Source organism: Gobio gobio (genome assembly GCF_949357685.1).
Source record: "Gobio gobio genome assembly, chromosome: 23".
Classification (NCBI taxonomy): Eukaryota; Metazoa; Chordata; class Actinopteri; order Cypriniformes; family Gobionidae; genus Gobio; species Gobio gobio.
In genome coordinates this window covers 38,644,881-38,662,748 of record NC_137119.1, presented here as the reverse complement: position 1 = coordinate 38,662,748, position 17,868 = coordinate 38,644,881, and the positions used below count along the sequence as shown (strand labels likewise).

Here is a 17,868-nt window from a genome sequence, read left to right as displayed (position 1 = left end):
AAGTTATAATATTAACTTTACAATTATTTATTCATATTTCTACTCCAATTCGTTTTATGAAATGACATTTAAATGGTGGCTGTCATAAAAACTTGCCAGATTTATTCAAACATGCATTAAATATTGAAGAACATTAAAAATGATAATGAATATGTAATATGGTGCATATATTTAGCAAAATGCTCCTCTCTAGAGTACATTTTTCTAGCTGACTAATGAGTTTATGGACACTGGATATGGTTTTTCTGAGGTAAATGTGACGTTACATGACATTGTTTACGAGCCGTTTTACTGATGTCTTTCAGCGGTTGAAACACTGATTGAGCGATTCCATGTGACATGATATGGATTTCGGTAAGTTGTACTCTCTTTTAACACACTTTCAGATGTTCATTCACGTTTATTTTGCGCTGTAACTGATATTAAGGTGCAGATCAGTTCATTTGCCACTTCTCTTGAGCTGAGCTGAAACGGTATTTATGTTTTGGAATTTAAAAATCGGTGACTTTGTTTCATATCAATAGTAACAAAGCACAAAGATTATTGCGATTTATCGGATGGGAGGCGCGCTACAATGCTCCGTTCATTCATCAACTGAAAACAGAATGAATAATCGATTCATGGGATTTAAGAATCAATATCGGTTCCTAAAAATGAGAATCGATTAAAATTGAAAAATCTATATTTTTTACCCAGCCCTAACAACCAATGTAGTCTGATTCACAAACAAATGACTCTTTCGATTAGATCCTTTTAATTAATCCTTTTAAAATTGACTGATATACTGAATTATTTCGCCACAGTGGTGCTTCCAGTGATGGAGTATTTTAAAGTAAAAAAAAAAAATTCTGAATTGAATCGAACAGGTTCAGTGTGTATCAATACTATCAGCCAGGGTTTCTGCAGGTTTCACCAAGTCAAATTTAAGACTTTTTAAGACCTTTTCAAGACCATTATGAATTAAATTTAAGACCTATAATAAAAAAAAAAAAACGTACAAAAGTGAATGCAGAATCACAAAATTACTTGCAAAGCAAATTAATTTATTCAAATTGAACAAAGTATTAGTAAACTTGCACTTCCTCATAGCTCAATCCCACCAGGATTAATATACAAACACACTACCGGTTAAAAGTCTGAGAACGGGAAGATTTTTAAAATGTTTTTACATAAGTCTCTTCTGCTCACCAAGGCTGCATTTATGTTATTAAAAATACAAAAAAGCTGTAATATTGTGACTGTACTGTTGTGAATATATAGTAAAGTGTCATTGATTCCTGTGATCAAAGCTGAATTTATCATCATTACTCCAGTCTTCAGTGTCACATGATCCTTCACTAATCAGTCTAATATGAGGATCTGATGATCAACAAACATTTATGATTATTATCAGTGTTGAACACAGTTGTGTAAAACTTTTTTTTTAGGATTCTTTGATGGATAGAAAGTTCTAAAGAACAGTATTTATCTGAAATAGAAAGTAATAAAAAGATTTCTGAAGGATTATGTGACTCTAAAGTCTGGAGTAATGATGCTGAAAATTCAGCTTTGAATCACAGAAATAAATAGCATTTCAAAATCTATTGAAATATAAAATAGTTATTTTAAATTGTAAAAAAAAAAAATCACAATAATACTGTTTTTGCTGTATTTTGGATCAAATAAATGCAGCCTTGGTGAGCAGGAGAGACTTCTTTAAAAAAAAAAAAAATCTTACCGTTCTCAAACTTTTGACCGGTAGTGTGTGTGTATGTATATACATTTTTTGTGAGATCAAAATTACTGATTTTGTGGTGGACATTTTCAGAAATGTGCATTTTTTTTTTCATAATTAGGATGCCACATTTACCATATCATTATGTTAGATGCACATGGCAATAAAACAAACAAAATGCATGAATCTTGTTTGACAATAGGACAAATAAATACAACTTAAATATACAGATTAGGGATGCCACAATTCTCAATATAATATTGAACCGTTCGGTACGGCCTTCAAGGTTCAATACGTGCTTGTGAATTGCGGTTTTGCATTTAATTAAGTATTTTTCTACAAATTCTATCATTTGCCTCCATCCCAATACTGAACAACGCGACATACATTCACATCACACGTTAGTGGTGGAGTTATACTCACGGAACACTATAGTAATTCACAGTCACGAAAGTTCATTATTTGCATGCGTTTTAAAGCCTTGCCGGCGTGTGCGCGGTTTTAATGCGCTTTTCCGAGCGCGCGCACTAAACGCTTGTCAAACACGTGATTACTGGACTAATCGTCTTACTGCGCTAATACTGTCAAATACACATAAGGTTTACATAAACACAGTCGGTTATGTCTAAAGTGAAAGTAAAATCGGCGCTTGTCTGCATGATGGACGCCTAGTGAACACGCGGTTCTAAAACCTCTAAAATTATGTCATTATTTACTCACTCTAATATTATTCCAAACCTGTATTCATTTCTCATTTTTGAGTGAACTATCCATTTAATGTTAATACAACAACAAAAGACAAAGAGAAAATCACTCACTGCTCTTGACTGAAAAACTTTAAAACAGTAGCTTTAATAAGAATCAGTGTATATTTTATAGTGAAGTCTATGTAGTTTTATTTTTACATTTATTCATTCAATTTCATACTTAAATGCTGCTGTACAGCTCTGAGCTGCCAGTGTAAATCTTTTTATATATATATATATTTTTTTTATATTATACATTACACTAGGAATGTGTACAAGGTTTTTTTTTAGGTTTTAAGGTTTTAAGTTTAAGTAAGGTTTTTAATTCTTTTAAGTAAAATGAAGAAAGACTATTGCAATTAAAAAATAGTCTTTTTTCTCCTTAACCTCTTGCTGTTCCTGTCGCTTAAGAATAGAATAACAAAAAACTGATGTACAAGCCATCAGAACCGAACCGAACCGAAAACCGTGGTTAAAAACCGAGGTATATATTGAACCGTGGACTAACTGTATTGTTGCATCCCTAATACAGATACAAACAGTGCTTTAAGTTTAGGTAGGCTACTGTTTGTTTTTCCCCGTTGTTGTTGTTTGATTAATATTAACGACACAGGCAGGGTTGGGTATAGGCTAGGCTATATTGGTTTGCTCTCACTTTAAGACCTACAGTAATGTGCCTAGATTCGGTAGTACACTCGCGCGAGCGCTGACAGGCGGCAAACGTGTGCACAGAATCCGCGGCCAGTCTGACATCGGTCCGTGTGTCAGTATTGAATTCGGGGTTTACATCCCTTTTTAAACTCTTTTTTTTTAGTGCTATCGGGCATATCATATTTTTATTTGGTCATTATGCGAGATGGCAGGTAAGAAAGATTCGCCTTCGCTTTCACGATCGCGGAACTGGAAGAACTGGAGGACTGAAGCTGAAGAATACAATCCGTTTGATGTGTCTGTGGTACAATCCGAAAGAGACCCGCGCCAATAACATGAAAGCTGATTGGCTGCAATATAAGATGCATGTTGGTCTCTCACTAGCGAAAAAACAAACCAACAACACACACACACTCTCTCTCTCTCTCTCTCTCTCTCTCTCTCTAAAGCGCTGCGGGAGCATTTCAATGAGCAAGAGGTAGCGTTACATGGTCGTAGGAAAATTAAGACCCGTCTAAAATTATTTAAGACCTAGAACTCAATACTTCAGCGAATTTAAGACTTTTTAAATTTAAAGACATTTAAGACTTTTTAAGATCCCGCGGGTACCCTGTATCAGCTCTAGAGAGAGAGGGCACAAAGTAAACATTAAAAAAGTGACTCCCCGAAAGAAAAAGGATCCATTTAAAAGTGTATTGTGCTATTTGAACCTTCACTCACATCCATTGGCAGAAGTATCCGTGTTGGGAGATGTAGCTGTCGTCGGTTAGGGGGACATTACTGTACACCGCAGGGCCCCAGGGCATGTAGGGTAAAACACTAAACAGATTCTTCAGCTCTGCGGGAGAGAGGGCTGAATCCTTATCCTGCAGGAGGAGAGACACAATCATCAGCCCAATGAAGCACGCAACGTTCATTAGAGGACCAGAGCCATCGGTGTCGCTCACCTCATCATACTTATCAAAGAGCTTCTGGAGGAACTGATGACCCATATGATTCAACTCCGTCGTACAGCCCACCGATACGCGCAATCTGTGAACACACACATAAAGGATTAGTTCACTTCAGAATGAAAATTTCCTGATATTTTATTCACCCCCACGTCATCCAAGATGTTCATGTCTTTCTTTCTTCAGTCGAAAAGAAACTAAGATTTTTGAGGAAAACATTTCAGGATTTTTCTCCATATGGTGGATTTCACCGGGGTCCGACGGGTTGAATGTCAAATTGCAGCGACACGATCCCAGCAAAGGAATAAGGGTCTTATCTAGCGAACCCATCAGTCATTTTTTAAAGAAATAAGAATTTATATACTTTTTAACCACAAATGTTTGTCTTGCGCTGCGCCATGTATTACGCAATCACGTTGGAAAGGTCACGCGTGACTAGGGTTGGGTCAGAGCCTTAGAGAGAGAGAGTTGCAACAACTCCATAGACTCCAATGGAACGGTTTTTTTTACAGCAATGGCGGCTTGCGGAGACTCTCAATAGTTCCCGGAAGTAGCAGCCGCGCCATAGAGTTACAGCAGAACAGACCGTTTGTGATGCACTTTTAAAAGGTAAGACGTTTAGTCAGTAATATTTTAAATTATCAGCACATTTTAATCAAAATAACTTGTACATTAAAGCCTGCTTGTGTAGATTATTCATCATTAAAAAAATATATATTTTAAAAACAACATCGCTGTAACTACATACTCATGCTACATACACATGTCGATGTGTAATACAATTATTGAAAATCAATGCATTTATTGACTATTAATTACCAAAAATTGCAGTTCTGTCACTGTGACTATCAATTTGAATTGCCCGTCAAAGCACTTCCTGGAACTATTCGAGGTCTACATGAATCACGAGACTATCAAGCGTTTTGAACTTCCGTTGTCGCAACTCTCTCTCTCTATGGCTCTGGGTTGGGTATCCTCCACGTCTCATGAAATACATGAAAGTAAGTGACCGGTGAAGTGGGAGAAGAATAGAGAAAACTATGAAGTTACTATAAACTGTGTATCTGATATAAATAAGACACGTAGTCAAATTATAACTGAAAGGATTGTTATTGCCGCTTCCATAGACATCAGTGTGTATCTTTTACTAGTACTTGTGTGCATTTAAAGCAAGCCTGTAGCACTCCTGTCAGAAACTGAAGCCTCCGCGCCTCGATCGCCCCCCGGTGGCCGGTCCCAGTACAGCTCCTAAACCCCACCCCTCCATGTATTAGAATGGACGCGAGACACACTAAACAATTCAATTAAACTTCAAATAATTGTTTCCTAAAGATTGTTTCTGTCATTTAAGGCAGTTTTTATTACGATGATTTCATTTCAAGTGTTTAAATTGTTTAAATAAGCTTAGTTTTAGTTAGTTATTTGATGCTATAAAAAAGGGGGGTGTTGCGTCATGATTGACAGCTGAGATTGACGGCTTCTCTGAGTGAAGTTGTCACTGAGGCACTAACGGACTTTTTTCGGGATTTTTGGGAGGAGATTGGAGCTTTAGCTTTAATTTCTACATTTCTATAACTGTTTATTTCACACAAACATAATGAATTATTCTGCATCTGTGAGAGTGTGGGCGGGCTTTTGATAATCGCGCCTCTACTTCCTGCTCTCTACTGCGCAACTCCGGTCCCGAGATCGCTACTGCGCAGACTCTGTCCCAAGATGTCAGCGCCGTGAGCGGGCATACGAAAGCTTCAACTCTGGTCAGCGGAAGTCAATGAAGTTGTGTCGTCCATATTTTTTTAAGATCTATGATTTAAAGGAACACGCTGACTTTTTGGGACTTCAGCTTATTCACCGTATCCCTGAGAGTTAGATAAGTCCTTACATCCCATTCTAATCTCCGTGTGTGCCATAACTCTGTCTGACACACCCACCGCTAGCCTAGCTTAGCACAAAGACTTGAGGTAAATGGCTCCAGCTAGCCTACTGCTCAATAAGTGACAAAAAAAATAAGATTTAGACTGGAGAAAGAAAGACATGAACATCTTGGATGAAGTGGGGGTGAGTAAATTATCATGAAAGTTTAATTCTGAAGTGAACTACTCCTTTAAAAACTGATTTCTGTTCATGTAATCACATGCGTTCATATGCACAAACGTACGGTGGGTAGAGGTAGTCATCCATCAACTCCAGCGTGTCATCATAGCCGAATTTACGCAGGATGGTCCAGGTGGTCTCATGACGTCCCCTCTGGATAAAGAGAGTGTTCAAGAACAGGAAACCTACAGAAAACACACAAAAGCAAGAGTGTGTAAATTATAATTAAGATACACAAGAGTGTGCATAAGGAATATGATAATAATGTGTGTGTTACCGTTGAGTGTGAGTCCGTTGTCCTGGACTCCATCACTCGTGTTCTTCCACACGACTGTTTTCACGTCCTCCAGAGCCTGAGGAGCCAGTGGATTCCCGAAACACAATTTCTACACACACACACACACATTGTTTTATGGGGACTTTACATAGACAATGACTTTTGTACTGTAGAAACTGTATATGCTATCCCCTAAACCTACCCATCAAAAAAAAAGGTTCTATATTTCTACATTTTTCACAGAAAACACTTTGAAAAAACATAATTTTGTATGATTTATAAGCCGTATTCCTCACGGGGATCAACAAAATGTCCCAACAAGGTCAAAAATTACCGGTATTACTAAACTTGTGGGGACATTTGGTCCCTGTAACGTAGGGTTTACCAGGAACGAACACACACACACAAATTGCCATACAAATATATACAGTAAATCACTGTTGTTATTGTTAACTAAAATGATTAATTCTTGTTTTCGTTCATTTAAATAAAGCTGAAATAAATAAAAGATTAGTCGAAAAATAAAAAAAACTTTGAAGACTTTGAAAAATGCTAATTGTTGCAATTAAATAAAATAATCTGAAGTACTACTAAATCTGAAAATAATTTAAAGCTAAATAGACATAAAAAAAAATGACAAGCACATAACAAATTACTAAAACGTAAACTAAATTCAAATTGAAAGCTTAAAATGCCAAAAATGTAAGTTTAGAAATGTCGATTTTTCAAAACATTTAATGCAACTGTAATAACTTGTACCTTTTAAACAATTTTTCTGCTGACTGATAGGCGAGGGAGAAAACATTTAGCAAACTTCACATGTTTGATTCAACCAAATCCCGATGGATAAAAATCCTGCCTTACATTATTTTCTGCTGTATAATTTCAGTCCAAAACGGGCCACATTTGAGAAGTTAAACGTGTTGTGAACGTCATGATTGCTAGCTCACCTGAAAGCAGTTGAGTTCAGTGTCACTGAGTATGTGATCATTATCCTGATCAGAGATGCTGAAGATTCGACTCAGAGCTCGAACACACTGCGGCTTCAGCTACACACACAAACATTCATAATGCCATATGTACTCACGAGGTGAAAGACGTGCAGAGATGTAGTAGTAGTGTGTGTGTGTGTGTACCTGTTTATCTTCGGGGTCGTAGAGCGGAGCAGTCGGGTGTAGAACGGCCTTCTGGGCGTAATAGAAGAGCTCAGAAATATTCTTCAGATTCTTAGCTGAGCACTGCGGACACAAATACATCATCATGTAATCATAAATAACCATATACAGTATTTTTGGCCACCCAGGCTAAAAGGCTGCCATCTATGCAGACGGCTCACTAGGTTTTAGTCACTATGAAATCAAAATTTAGAAATGTTGCAATATTTATTATAAATGATTTATCCGTGCACATCATTATTTTTTAAATTCATGTGCCTTCATAATCTTCAAAAAAATAGCCCTCCCTTTTGCAGTCTCATCTCTTCTCTGATGACGTGTTTAATGGCATGAAGGCGGGGCAACCTGTCACTCACATGAGATCCACCAATAGCAAACCACAACCATCCAATCAATTCCCCAAGGACAAATACCAAGCCCCGCCCCACATTTGTTTTTGTTGCGCAACTTTAGTTCCATGTCGACTTTAAGACAGAACCATTAGACTTTTACATTTTCAAAACCTCATCAGGAAGCAATACACATTCAATTCTTAAAGGGGTGGTAAAACACATTCTTTCGAAGGCTTGATTGTGTTTGTGGGGTGCACTGTAACGTGTTCATGCTTCGTTTTTTAAAAATTTATTTTATAATGTTTCCTGAGGTGTACTTATATTGTTATTATGATTTTTACATCATAAAATGTCATAATTTAGAAATAAAAGGCATTTTTTCTATACTGCGGTTTGCCCTGTGGCTGAATGCCCTGTTTCAAGAGGCGTGTCTGCTGTGAGACTTCAGTAAAAACGCCCACTGTTGTGATTGGCTGACATCTTTGCATTTGAAATGAGCGGAGGGGGCGTGGTTTAACGAGGTCTACGAGGCACGAGCTGCTGCCAGAGAGACGGATGGACCTGAGTTCACTTCTCATCAGTTCTCAGCATGTCTCAGTTCAGTGAACTGTTTTAGTTACAGCATATACTTCAGGTTATTAGTTTATTTCTAGTCGGAGGGACTGTCACTCATGTCAGAAAGTTAGTAACTTTAGTAAATTATGGATCAGCGCTGACTCGAGACGCGAACCCTTTAGAACGATTCAGTCCGATTTGGTGAACTGGTTCGGTTCACTAAAAAGAACCGATTCAAAAGAATGATTCGTTCGCGAACCGGACATCACGGAGACGGAGCGATCGCTAACAAAGATATTTATAGTAACTACTGAGTTATGAGAGCGCTGTCAGTCAGCGTGAGTTTATTGTGTTTGTATCTGAGAGTTCTGAATAAACACGAGTCCCAGTCACACCGAGTCCGTCTTCATCATTATTACCAACTTTGTAACACATGCAAAGTTCCATTACAGCTGTCGAGATGAACGAGTTAAAAGTAAGTGTTGATAATAGCATTATTTGTAAAATAAAAGCGTCAGTGACGCGCGTTGAGTACACAGCGCAAACAAAGACACAACAGCAGTAATCGAATGTAATCCAGTTTATTGTGGGAATAGTTGGCTAGCCTAGCCGGATACCCTCACGCTTACCCCCTTCTGCTTAATCTCGCGCCGCGTTTGGTGCCTCCGCTGTGGGCCAGATGCAGTACTGGGGGTCGGGGATGTTGAAGGTCGTTTGGCCGACCGGCCAGCGTGAGGTTTATCTCTAAAGATGTGACTCTGCCGATGTTGAGCAGAAACTCATGACTGTATGCACATTTTAGAACCGATAGACGCGACGAGGATGTACAAAAACACTGACTCACAAGATAGAAAACACAAAAACACTGTTCTGTCGGGAGAGAGAGAAGCCGCTGCGTGTGCACTAATAGTAAAAAATTAGCTGCACATACGAAATCACTGATCACAGATCAGAAGGAACTGAAAAAAGACTTCTGTTTTCATTTGTACATCCAAACACTGAGAAACTGCCAGCGTTCACTCGTTCACAACCTATGATCTCTCGAGCGTTTGCATGGGCGTGGCAGATTCTCTGGGCGGAGGAAAGGGAGGAAACCATTCCTGCTTGGACGTCAACACAGGAGACTTCAGGATTGGCTCGTCTGGCCTGTCATTTTCTCAAAGGCAGAGAAAGACAGCCAGAACTCGGGTTTACACCGATCAACATTTCTATCCACTTGGGGACAATATTCAGGCTAGGGGAACTCATATTAATGTTGAAATACCTCATAAAATGAAAATTTCATGCCATGGGACCTTTAAACTTTGAACGTTGTAACTCTGCAGATGTTGTTTATGCTCAAACAGCAACATTACACACTAGCTAAAGTTAGAATAGTGAAATCGTGGTTTACCACCCCTTTAAGGTCATACACAGCTGAACACAAATTACCATTAAAATCAATGGTATATTGACGTACATTCTTTCAATAAATATGTTTAGTCAATATTTACTAATTACAAATTAACACCACAAGAGCCTATATAGGACAAGCTTAAATACATACATTTATATAAAAAATTAGCCTAGAAATCTAGACGCACCTTAGCGGCTGCAAGTATAATTTGCAGCCAGGGTCGTCTAGCAACAGCTGGAAAAAACAAACTCTGGTCAGGCCCATCACATCGTGTATAGCAGGGGTCTCCAAACTCAGTCCTGGAGGGCCACTGTCCTGCAGAGTTTAGTTCCAGCCCCAATTAAAACACCTGAACCAGCTAATAAAGGTCTTACTTGGGCCTAGTAAAACACTGATTAGCTGGTTCAGGTGTGTTTATTTGGGGCTGGAACTAAACTCTGCAGGACAGTGGCCCTCCAGGACCGAGTTTGGAGACCCCTGGTGTATAGAGTCGGTGTGCAGGCTTAACATAATGACGGCAGAGTTTGTGACGGTTCTTTGTGAATTCCCTGCTAAGAAAGAATGGCACTGAAGTCATTCTTAAAAAAGGAAGATGTGTTCGGAGTTTTGCCGACCGGATACGCAAAAGTTTAGTCTATCAACTAGCTCCGCTGGTGGGAAAACGCATGGGACTCAGCCACAACCCTGTGATTGTTGTCATCACTGATAGCGCTCTGGTTGGTTGTAGCGCTATCCTATTGCGTGCCGAGGGAATTTGAGCCCTGCCAATGTTGTGTTCCCAGATCCAACATCTTGATGTGGGTCTGGCTTGTTAGGCTAATATAAAATATAATTTTGGATTATATATTTATATATTTAATAAAAAAAAAAAATATTTTTTTTTTTATATATAATTTTTGTATTATTTATATCTATATATTTATTGCTTGCTACTTTTTTTTTTTTTTTAGCTAAATAGAACACTTCTAAAAATAAATAAATAAAAACGACACTAAATTCTAGAAAGTCTAACAAGTCACAACACACAGTTGAATGAATGATTGTGGTTGCATATGCTAATCTATACACTATGCTGCAGATTATATAGTTAAAGAGTGTTGGAATAGGATTTTGGTGCATTAGCTCAATGATAAACCACGGATACAGCAATCCAGCCGATGAACATTTCCAGGGGTCATGTCACGGAGAACAGGGGTTTCATTCTCTTCTGAAATACTGATTGAATGTAGACAAACCATAACATTCCCAAAGGAAAACGTGCTCTCCAGTCGCCCAGTAAACTCTACAAATGACTTCTTCAGAAATGTTTTTGTCAAACAACGTTATGAAGAACAAGCAGTACACGAGGTCAGCCAATCACAGCAGAGGTCATTCATATACTGAACTCTAGGTACAGCAGCAAAAACAGCTTTGTTTAATTCTCAGCGTCAGAGAGAGGTCATGGAAAACTTAATTATGACTTTCTAATGTAGGAAACCGTGACTCATTTTTTTAGGTTGACTTCAGAGGAAAACTAAACTAAGATACGGGTGATAAACAACCCCTTTTACATTCATGTGTGTTAGGGCTGCTCGATTATGGAAAAAATCATAATCACGATTATTTTGGTCAATATTGAAATCACGATTATGTAACACGATTATTTCACATGACTTTGGGAATGTGTTGTATTTATTAAAAATACACCTTTCAACAATTCAATTGAAATTGTAACATTTGTTGTACTTTTTGAACTATTAAAATAAATAATATAACATATATTCAAATCAAAGTATAAAAGTATTCACGTAAAAATGATAATCACAAATAAATAAGATCAACAATATGGTTCGGCTAGATATGCTTTTCAGGTACGTCTAACATTAGTTTTCAGGTACAGAAATGTCTCAAATGTAAAATAACATTGCATATTTGAGTGCATAAATTAAAGATGAATCCTATTAAACTTACAAAAGTTATTCAATCCGGATCGGATATGCGTCGTCTTTATCGACTGTATAAAGTTCACTTAAGGCATATACAGACTATGTCTGCTAGGATACTCATCAAGATGGACATGTTGACATACGTTTTGTGTGAGTTTGTCCGTTCAAGAGCAAGACTTGAAAGAGAACTCAATATTTGCGCGCTGTGAGACGTGTGCGCGCTCTCGGATGAGCGCACAGAGATACATTTTCTCACAGCGCGCGCGGCTTCTCATTCGCGTCTTCTGGCACTAAACCCGGGTGATGACGGTGAAAACGACTGGTCATATTCAAACATACGGCAGCACTCGCATGCATTGAACAAAGTTTACAAAGAGAGAATTATTTGAAAAATATGAGGGGAAAAAAGGACGTTTACACGGCACCCCTGCTCTCGTCAGTTTTTGTTTCTTTATTAGATTGTCATAGGTCACTCTGTTTAATTTTCAAGTGGTTAAACAAATTCGTGATGTTCCCTTGCGTTGCAGCCACTACCATGTAGCAAATCTTGCACGTAACATGTTTCTGCTCGTCGTCTGATTCCTCGAAGCCAAACTGTTCCCAGACAACGGAGTTGGTTTTGCCTTTTTTGCTCACCAAACGCTGCTGTAACTGCCCTCCTTCTGCCATCTTTACTCGCGCCGAGTTTTTAAATTCCAGCGGATGATATGCACACGAGACTCACAACCTGAGAGAGATTTGTGGCTTCGGGAGGGGCGGATGAGCGCATGCGCGTTTCATTCAGAACGCAAGGCAAAATAATCGTTTTTTCTCGATTGTACTATTTTGGTGATCGTTGGGAGGCAAAATCGAAATCGAAATCGAAATTCGATTAATTGCACAGCCCTAATGTGTGTGTCTATAGGAGAAATGTGTGAGAGATGTCTTTGTGCTTGTGGCTCATTTGAGTTTGTGTGGTCAGTGGTTCAAACCTCCACACAGGTCTCGATCTCCGAAAACTGGTTCATGATTGGCAGGATGGTTTCCATGGAGCTGCCGGAGCGCAAGTCAGACTTGTTGCCCACGAGGATGATGGGAATCCTACAGCAACAAAAAGAGAGACTTTTTTAATGGAAGTCCAAAAAAACGTAGGTGCGTTTACACGGGCATCAGAGACATACTTGCTTCCTTTTTCAGCGCCTCCGTTGACCAGCGGGATCCATTTAGTCCTGATCTGAGAGAAAAGACAAGGATGAAATCAGTTCAGAGGAAATAAAAAAGACAAAAATACAGCGATAATGATAAAGGACACCGTGAGTAATACAATACCTTGTCAATGGTTTCCTCTTGTGTGACATCGTAAATCACACACACGACATTGGCCTACAAATGAGGAAACCATAATCTTCATACAGTCAAAAATCATATATAAATATACATACATACATAATTAGGACACGTCTTACCTTTACGATTTCCTCCCTCAACACTTCATCAGACTGTTCAGTTTCTGTAGAGACACTGAGTGTTAGTAAAATGCTACAGGGCAATTATTACATGTCATCTAATTCACACACACACACACACACACACACACACACACACACACACACACACACACACACACACACACACACACACACACACACACACACACACACACACACACACACACACACACACACACACACACACACACACACACACACACACACACACACACACACACACACACACACACACACACACACACACACACACACACACACACACACACACACACACACACACACACACACACACACACCTGAATAGTCGACTATATGTGTGGGCACTTTCTCAGGCGTGACGTCAGCAGGTATGGTGATCTCCTCCGCTCGGAGAGGAACCTGACGGCACAAACAAATGAGCTTCCTCTTACTGCACCAGTCAAACACACTACCAGAGAGGCTCATGGGTAAACTCACCTGCTCAGGAAACTCCTCTCCGACCAGAGACATGATGAGAGAGGTCTTTCCCACTTTGGCTAGAGGAAAATAGGATGACAAAAGGTAAATGCCTTCCCACCGCCTCATTTAACTGTAGATTTGTGAAATGCCACATGATCAACGGCTGCACCACAATCGCAAACTCTTCTGCTGTGATTTCCTTTGCAAATCAGCGTGGCGTTAGCTTGATTTCCAGTTTTATTCTAATGCTTCCACTCCTTCAGTGCTGAATCTCAGTCAGGTTGCACATGTGACATGCTTCGGGTTAAAATTGTAGCCACTATCAAACATGTTGCTCTTAACACGCATGCTCCAAAATATCTGACCATATAAGCTCAAGGTGAACACCTGTAGGAGTGACCAGATAAGAGATAATACTAATAAGGACACGACTTGAGCCCAGCAGGCATGGAATAAATATAACACTAATGCTGAAACAAAACGTGTGTGTGCTGCCAAAGAAATGACACTTATATATAGGCTATATAATTTAGGGAAGCTTGTTTCTAATTAGAATTAGAATAGAATATATTATAGGACTGTGCGATTAATCGTAACTGATTTTTACATTGCAATTTCCAACGATTTTGAAAAGAAGACAATTGATGTAAAACGATTATTGTGCCGCTGCCACATTCCGTCCAGTAGGGCTGTGCGATATTGAAGAAAAATGCGATATGCGATATCCTTGTTAAATAATGCGATATTGCTTCAAGTGTTTAAAATCTATTAAAAAAATTATTTAAAAACTGAGAATGATACCATTTATGTGTTTCACATTCTTTCTGGGAAAAGAAAGCATCGCTATAACTTCTGAAAGTGACTAGCAGTGTTTGAGCAAAAATACATTTCACAAATCTGACAATATAATTTTAACATCGATGTAAACAAACAAAAAATGTAATGCCAATATTTAGATACCAAAAACTCTTTGCTTGACTTGCTAATATATAGTTACATCAACCTAAAACTTAAACATCAAGAACATCCAGGCACACAAAGACAACTGAACTAGGGGTGGAAGATTATTTTTGTTATTTTAATGTATCTTTGTTATTAAAAATAAGAACTAAAAACAGCAGTCATTGTTTGACAGACAGCGGCAGGTTTATAGTATTAGCAGGCTGTCACTTTAAGACCTAATGCTTAATAACAGAACTGTAGGGATCACACGCTCTCAGAGAGGTGGCTTGTGCGCACGTTTCGGTGTGTGTGTCAGACAGCGCGAGACGTTGTTTTTCGCAAGTTATTGCATTTAATAACTCTTTTTAACATCAAGCAAGTCACAAGTCACAAGTCGTGTGCCCAGTGTATTCTCTTTTATATGCGTCGACCTAAAATGTACACTTTTCACAATGTTGAAGTAGCCTATTAAAATCATTCAGATATTGCGTGCCGTTGCGATATGCATATCGCGATATGAACTTTTGCAATACTTCGATAATTTCAATATATTGCACAGCCCTACCGTCCAGCTCACCTTCCTTTCCTTCACAGCGGTGTGCTTTCGTTCCTCCCTAAGCCAAATGTAAAAGGGTCCTATTACAAGATGTAAAATAAGTCTCTGATGTCCCCAGAGTGTGTATGTGAAGTTTTAGATCAAAATACCCCACAGTTCTTTTTTTATAGCATGTTAATATTGTCACTTTTTGAGAGCGAGCAAAAAGGCGCAGTTTTTGTGTGTCCCTTTAAATGCAAATGAGCTGCTGCTCCCCGCACCCTTTCAATAAGAGGGCGGAGCTTCAAGAGCTTGTGTTAGCAGCTCTGGCGATTACCTCACGCAGACACATAAGGAAAAAGTCAGAAACTATTAAGCCTTTTGTGTTCAAACTGAAATCGGACAATGATGGAGAGACTCAAGAAGAAGTGACCACATGTAGAATGAGACAGGACGTTTCTTGGAGCTGATGTGGAGTTAACTATCTTCAAGTCATTGATTAGCATGTTCTGTCATGATAATCTATTAATCGCTCATGTGGGAACTGTTGTAAGATGCAGAGCCAGAGAATATCGGATGGACAGCTCACTTATTCAGGCTCCAAATGTGCTCGACTACAACAACTCTTCCTCTTCTCAACATGGCATTTGTTGCGTGTCCCCGGGGGCAGGGTTTATGTAAATTTTAGGGTTAGTGATGTCACTAACCCACAAGGACGCTTGTTGTAGTCCCTACCAGCCGTTTGTTGTAGTCCTTAAAAAGTGATTTCTTTAAAGGTAAATATCTCCCTTTGCTTTGAACTTTGAGCGTTGTAACTTTGAAGATGTTGTTTATGCTCAAAAAGCAACATTACACACTAACTAAAGTTAAAAAAGTGAAATCATAATCAATCACCCCTTTAACATCCAAATCAGCCGAGCCGAATAAGTGAGTGATTTACATGCTTGATATTAAACAGTGTTATTAAAACACATTAAAGCTGCACTATGTAATTTTTCTGTCCAATAGAGCTCGCCTATTCAAAACAAAGGTGTAGTTTGATGACGCCACGTTTGAGTGCAGAATCTTGGGACATGTGGTCTTCACCTCACAGACGGTGGAAAAGAATCAGGATAGGACTCGAGCAGAAATCATGTTCATGTGATTATTAACGTTACTGTAGTTTGAAGCAGAGCAGGACCGAGTGTTGTGGAGCTGAGCAAGGACGCTGGAGCGACTGTTAATAAGATGAGTGGAACACACGCCTCGCGAGCAGCGGGACTGTTATTATGCCACATTTCCGCTTTTCTGGTCATGAGTATTAGGTAACGCAGTAGGGCTGTACCATTAATCGAAACCGAAATTCAGAACCTCTAAACGACGTATTTTTCCCATGTCGGTTATTTCGGTTTTAGTCACGTGACTCCGCCCCGTCAGTCACATCAAGTGCAGTTTGCAGGCACACAGATGCAGGTGCAGGTATCTTTGTTTATAGATGCCCAGAATCACTATAGTAACCGCATGTTTTACACAGTTTATACACGCAAGTTAATTGCCGTTCTTATTAGGGATCGACCGATATGGATTTTTTAGTGCCGATGCCGATACCAATTTTTTTTCATCAGCCTTGGCCGATGACCGATACGGGCTGCCGATTTTCTTGAGCCGATATTTGGAGCCGATACTGCTTTTGCTTCCTCAATTTACAACATAAAAATGACACAATGATCATGATGATAACAATTTAAAATTTACAATTTTAAAAAGGAACATTTATTGAACTAAAAAAAACTATATTTAACAAATAGTAAAAACAGGTGAGGTAGAACAAGAAAAAAAATAAAGTTCAGTGGTGAAAATAAATTCTGAAAATAAATATTTAAGCATAAATAAAATAATTACACTATTGCACACAGTAGCAACAAGCAAGCAGCATAATAAAGTGCACACTGACTGTACTATACTTAATTTTAAAACTATTTACAACCTAGTAATTTAATGGTTACACTCTAAAAAATATTGGGTTAAAAATAACCCAAGTTGGGTTGAATATCGACTAACCCAGCAATTGGGTTGTTTTGACCCAGCAGTTGGGTTAAATGTTTGCTTAAAACAACCCAATTGATTAAGCACTTAACTTAATCTCTTGTAGAGCAACACCAGCGGTAATTCAGGAAAAAATCTCCCAATGCTCCACGTGAAACTTCAGTCTTTCGACCTTTTACCTTTGTGTCAATTCTCAATTGATTTTGATTAAAATGCACGAGGGAGGGAGAGCAAGACAGTTTGAAGACGGTGAGAGCTGCCCTGTGGATGCCTGTCTGTAAATAATGCAGGGAAGAAAATATCGGCGAACGCAGCAGCCTTGTATCGGCCGATGCCGATACACATAAAAATCGCAAATATCGGCCCGATGGTCTAACACTAGTTCTTATAGCCTACGCGCTGACACACACACACACACACACACACACAGCTTTCACTTTCGTCCTCATAAAGTTTGTCAAGTAAATGCGTTTAAAGGCTTGCCAGTTTGAACATTTAAAGCGATTGTGCACTATTCAAAAACAACAATACGGAAAACTTATCCATTAAGCGCTCAGCTTTTTCTGTGACACAGAGCCGAGGTGTGTCGCGTCTTTGACAACACGCGCGCGCCCTGAAGGCAG

At 38.9% G+C, this 17,868-nt stretch overlaps 1 protein-coding gene across 2 annotated transcripts in view; it reads right to left on the bottom strand.

The window, feature by feature from the left end:
- The window catches only part of rhot2 (ras homolog family member T2), a 33,931-nt gene that overhangs the window by 13,420 nt on the left and 2,643 nt on the right, over nucleotides 1–17,868 (bottom strand). For both annotated transcript variants that reach the window (XM_079805730.1, XM_079805731.1), the window contains exons 2-13: nucleotides 13,762–13,820; nucleotides 13,602–13,683; nucleotides 13,261–13,304; nucleotides 13,124–13,177; nucleotides 12,976–13,028; nucleotides 12,787–12,895; nucleotides 7,569–7,670; nucleotides 7,383–7,481; nucleotides 6,433–6,541; nucleotides 6,220–6,340; nucleotides 4,059–4,143; nucleotides 3,832–3,977 (exon numbers count right to left, since the gene is read on the bottom strand). In XM_079805730.1, coding sequence (XP_079661856.1) covers nucleotides 3,832–3,977; nucleotides 4,059–4,143; nucleotides 6,220–6,340; nucleotides 6,433–6,541; nucleotides 7,383–7,481; nucleotides 7,569–7,670; nucleotides 12,787–12,895; nucleotides 12,976–13,028; nucleotides 13,124–13,177; nucleotides 13,261–13,304; nucleotides 13,602–13,683; nucleotides 13,762–13,820 — 1,063 coding nt within the window. The remainder of the gene's footprint in view (nucleotides 1–3,831; nucleotides 3,978–4,058; nucleotides 4,144–6,219; nucleotides 6,341–6,432; nucleotides 6,542–7,382; nucleotides 7,482–7,568; nucleotides 7,671–12,786; nucleotides 12,896–12,975; nucleotides 13,029–13,123; nucleotides 13,178–13,260; nucleotides 13,305–13,601; nucleotides 13,684–13,761; nucleotides 13,821–17,868) is intronic.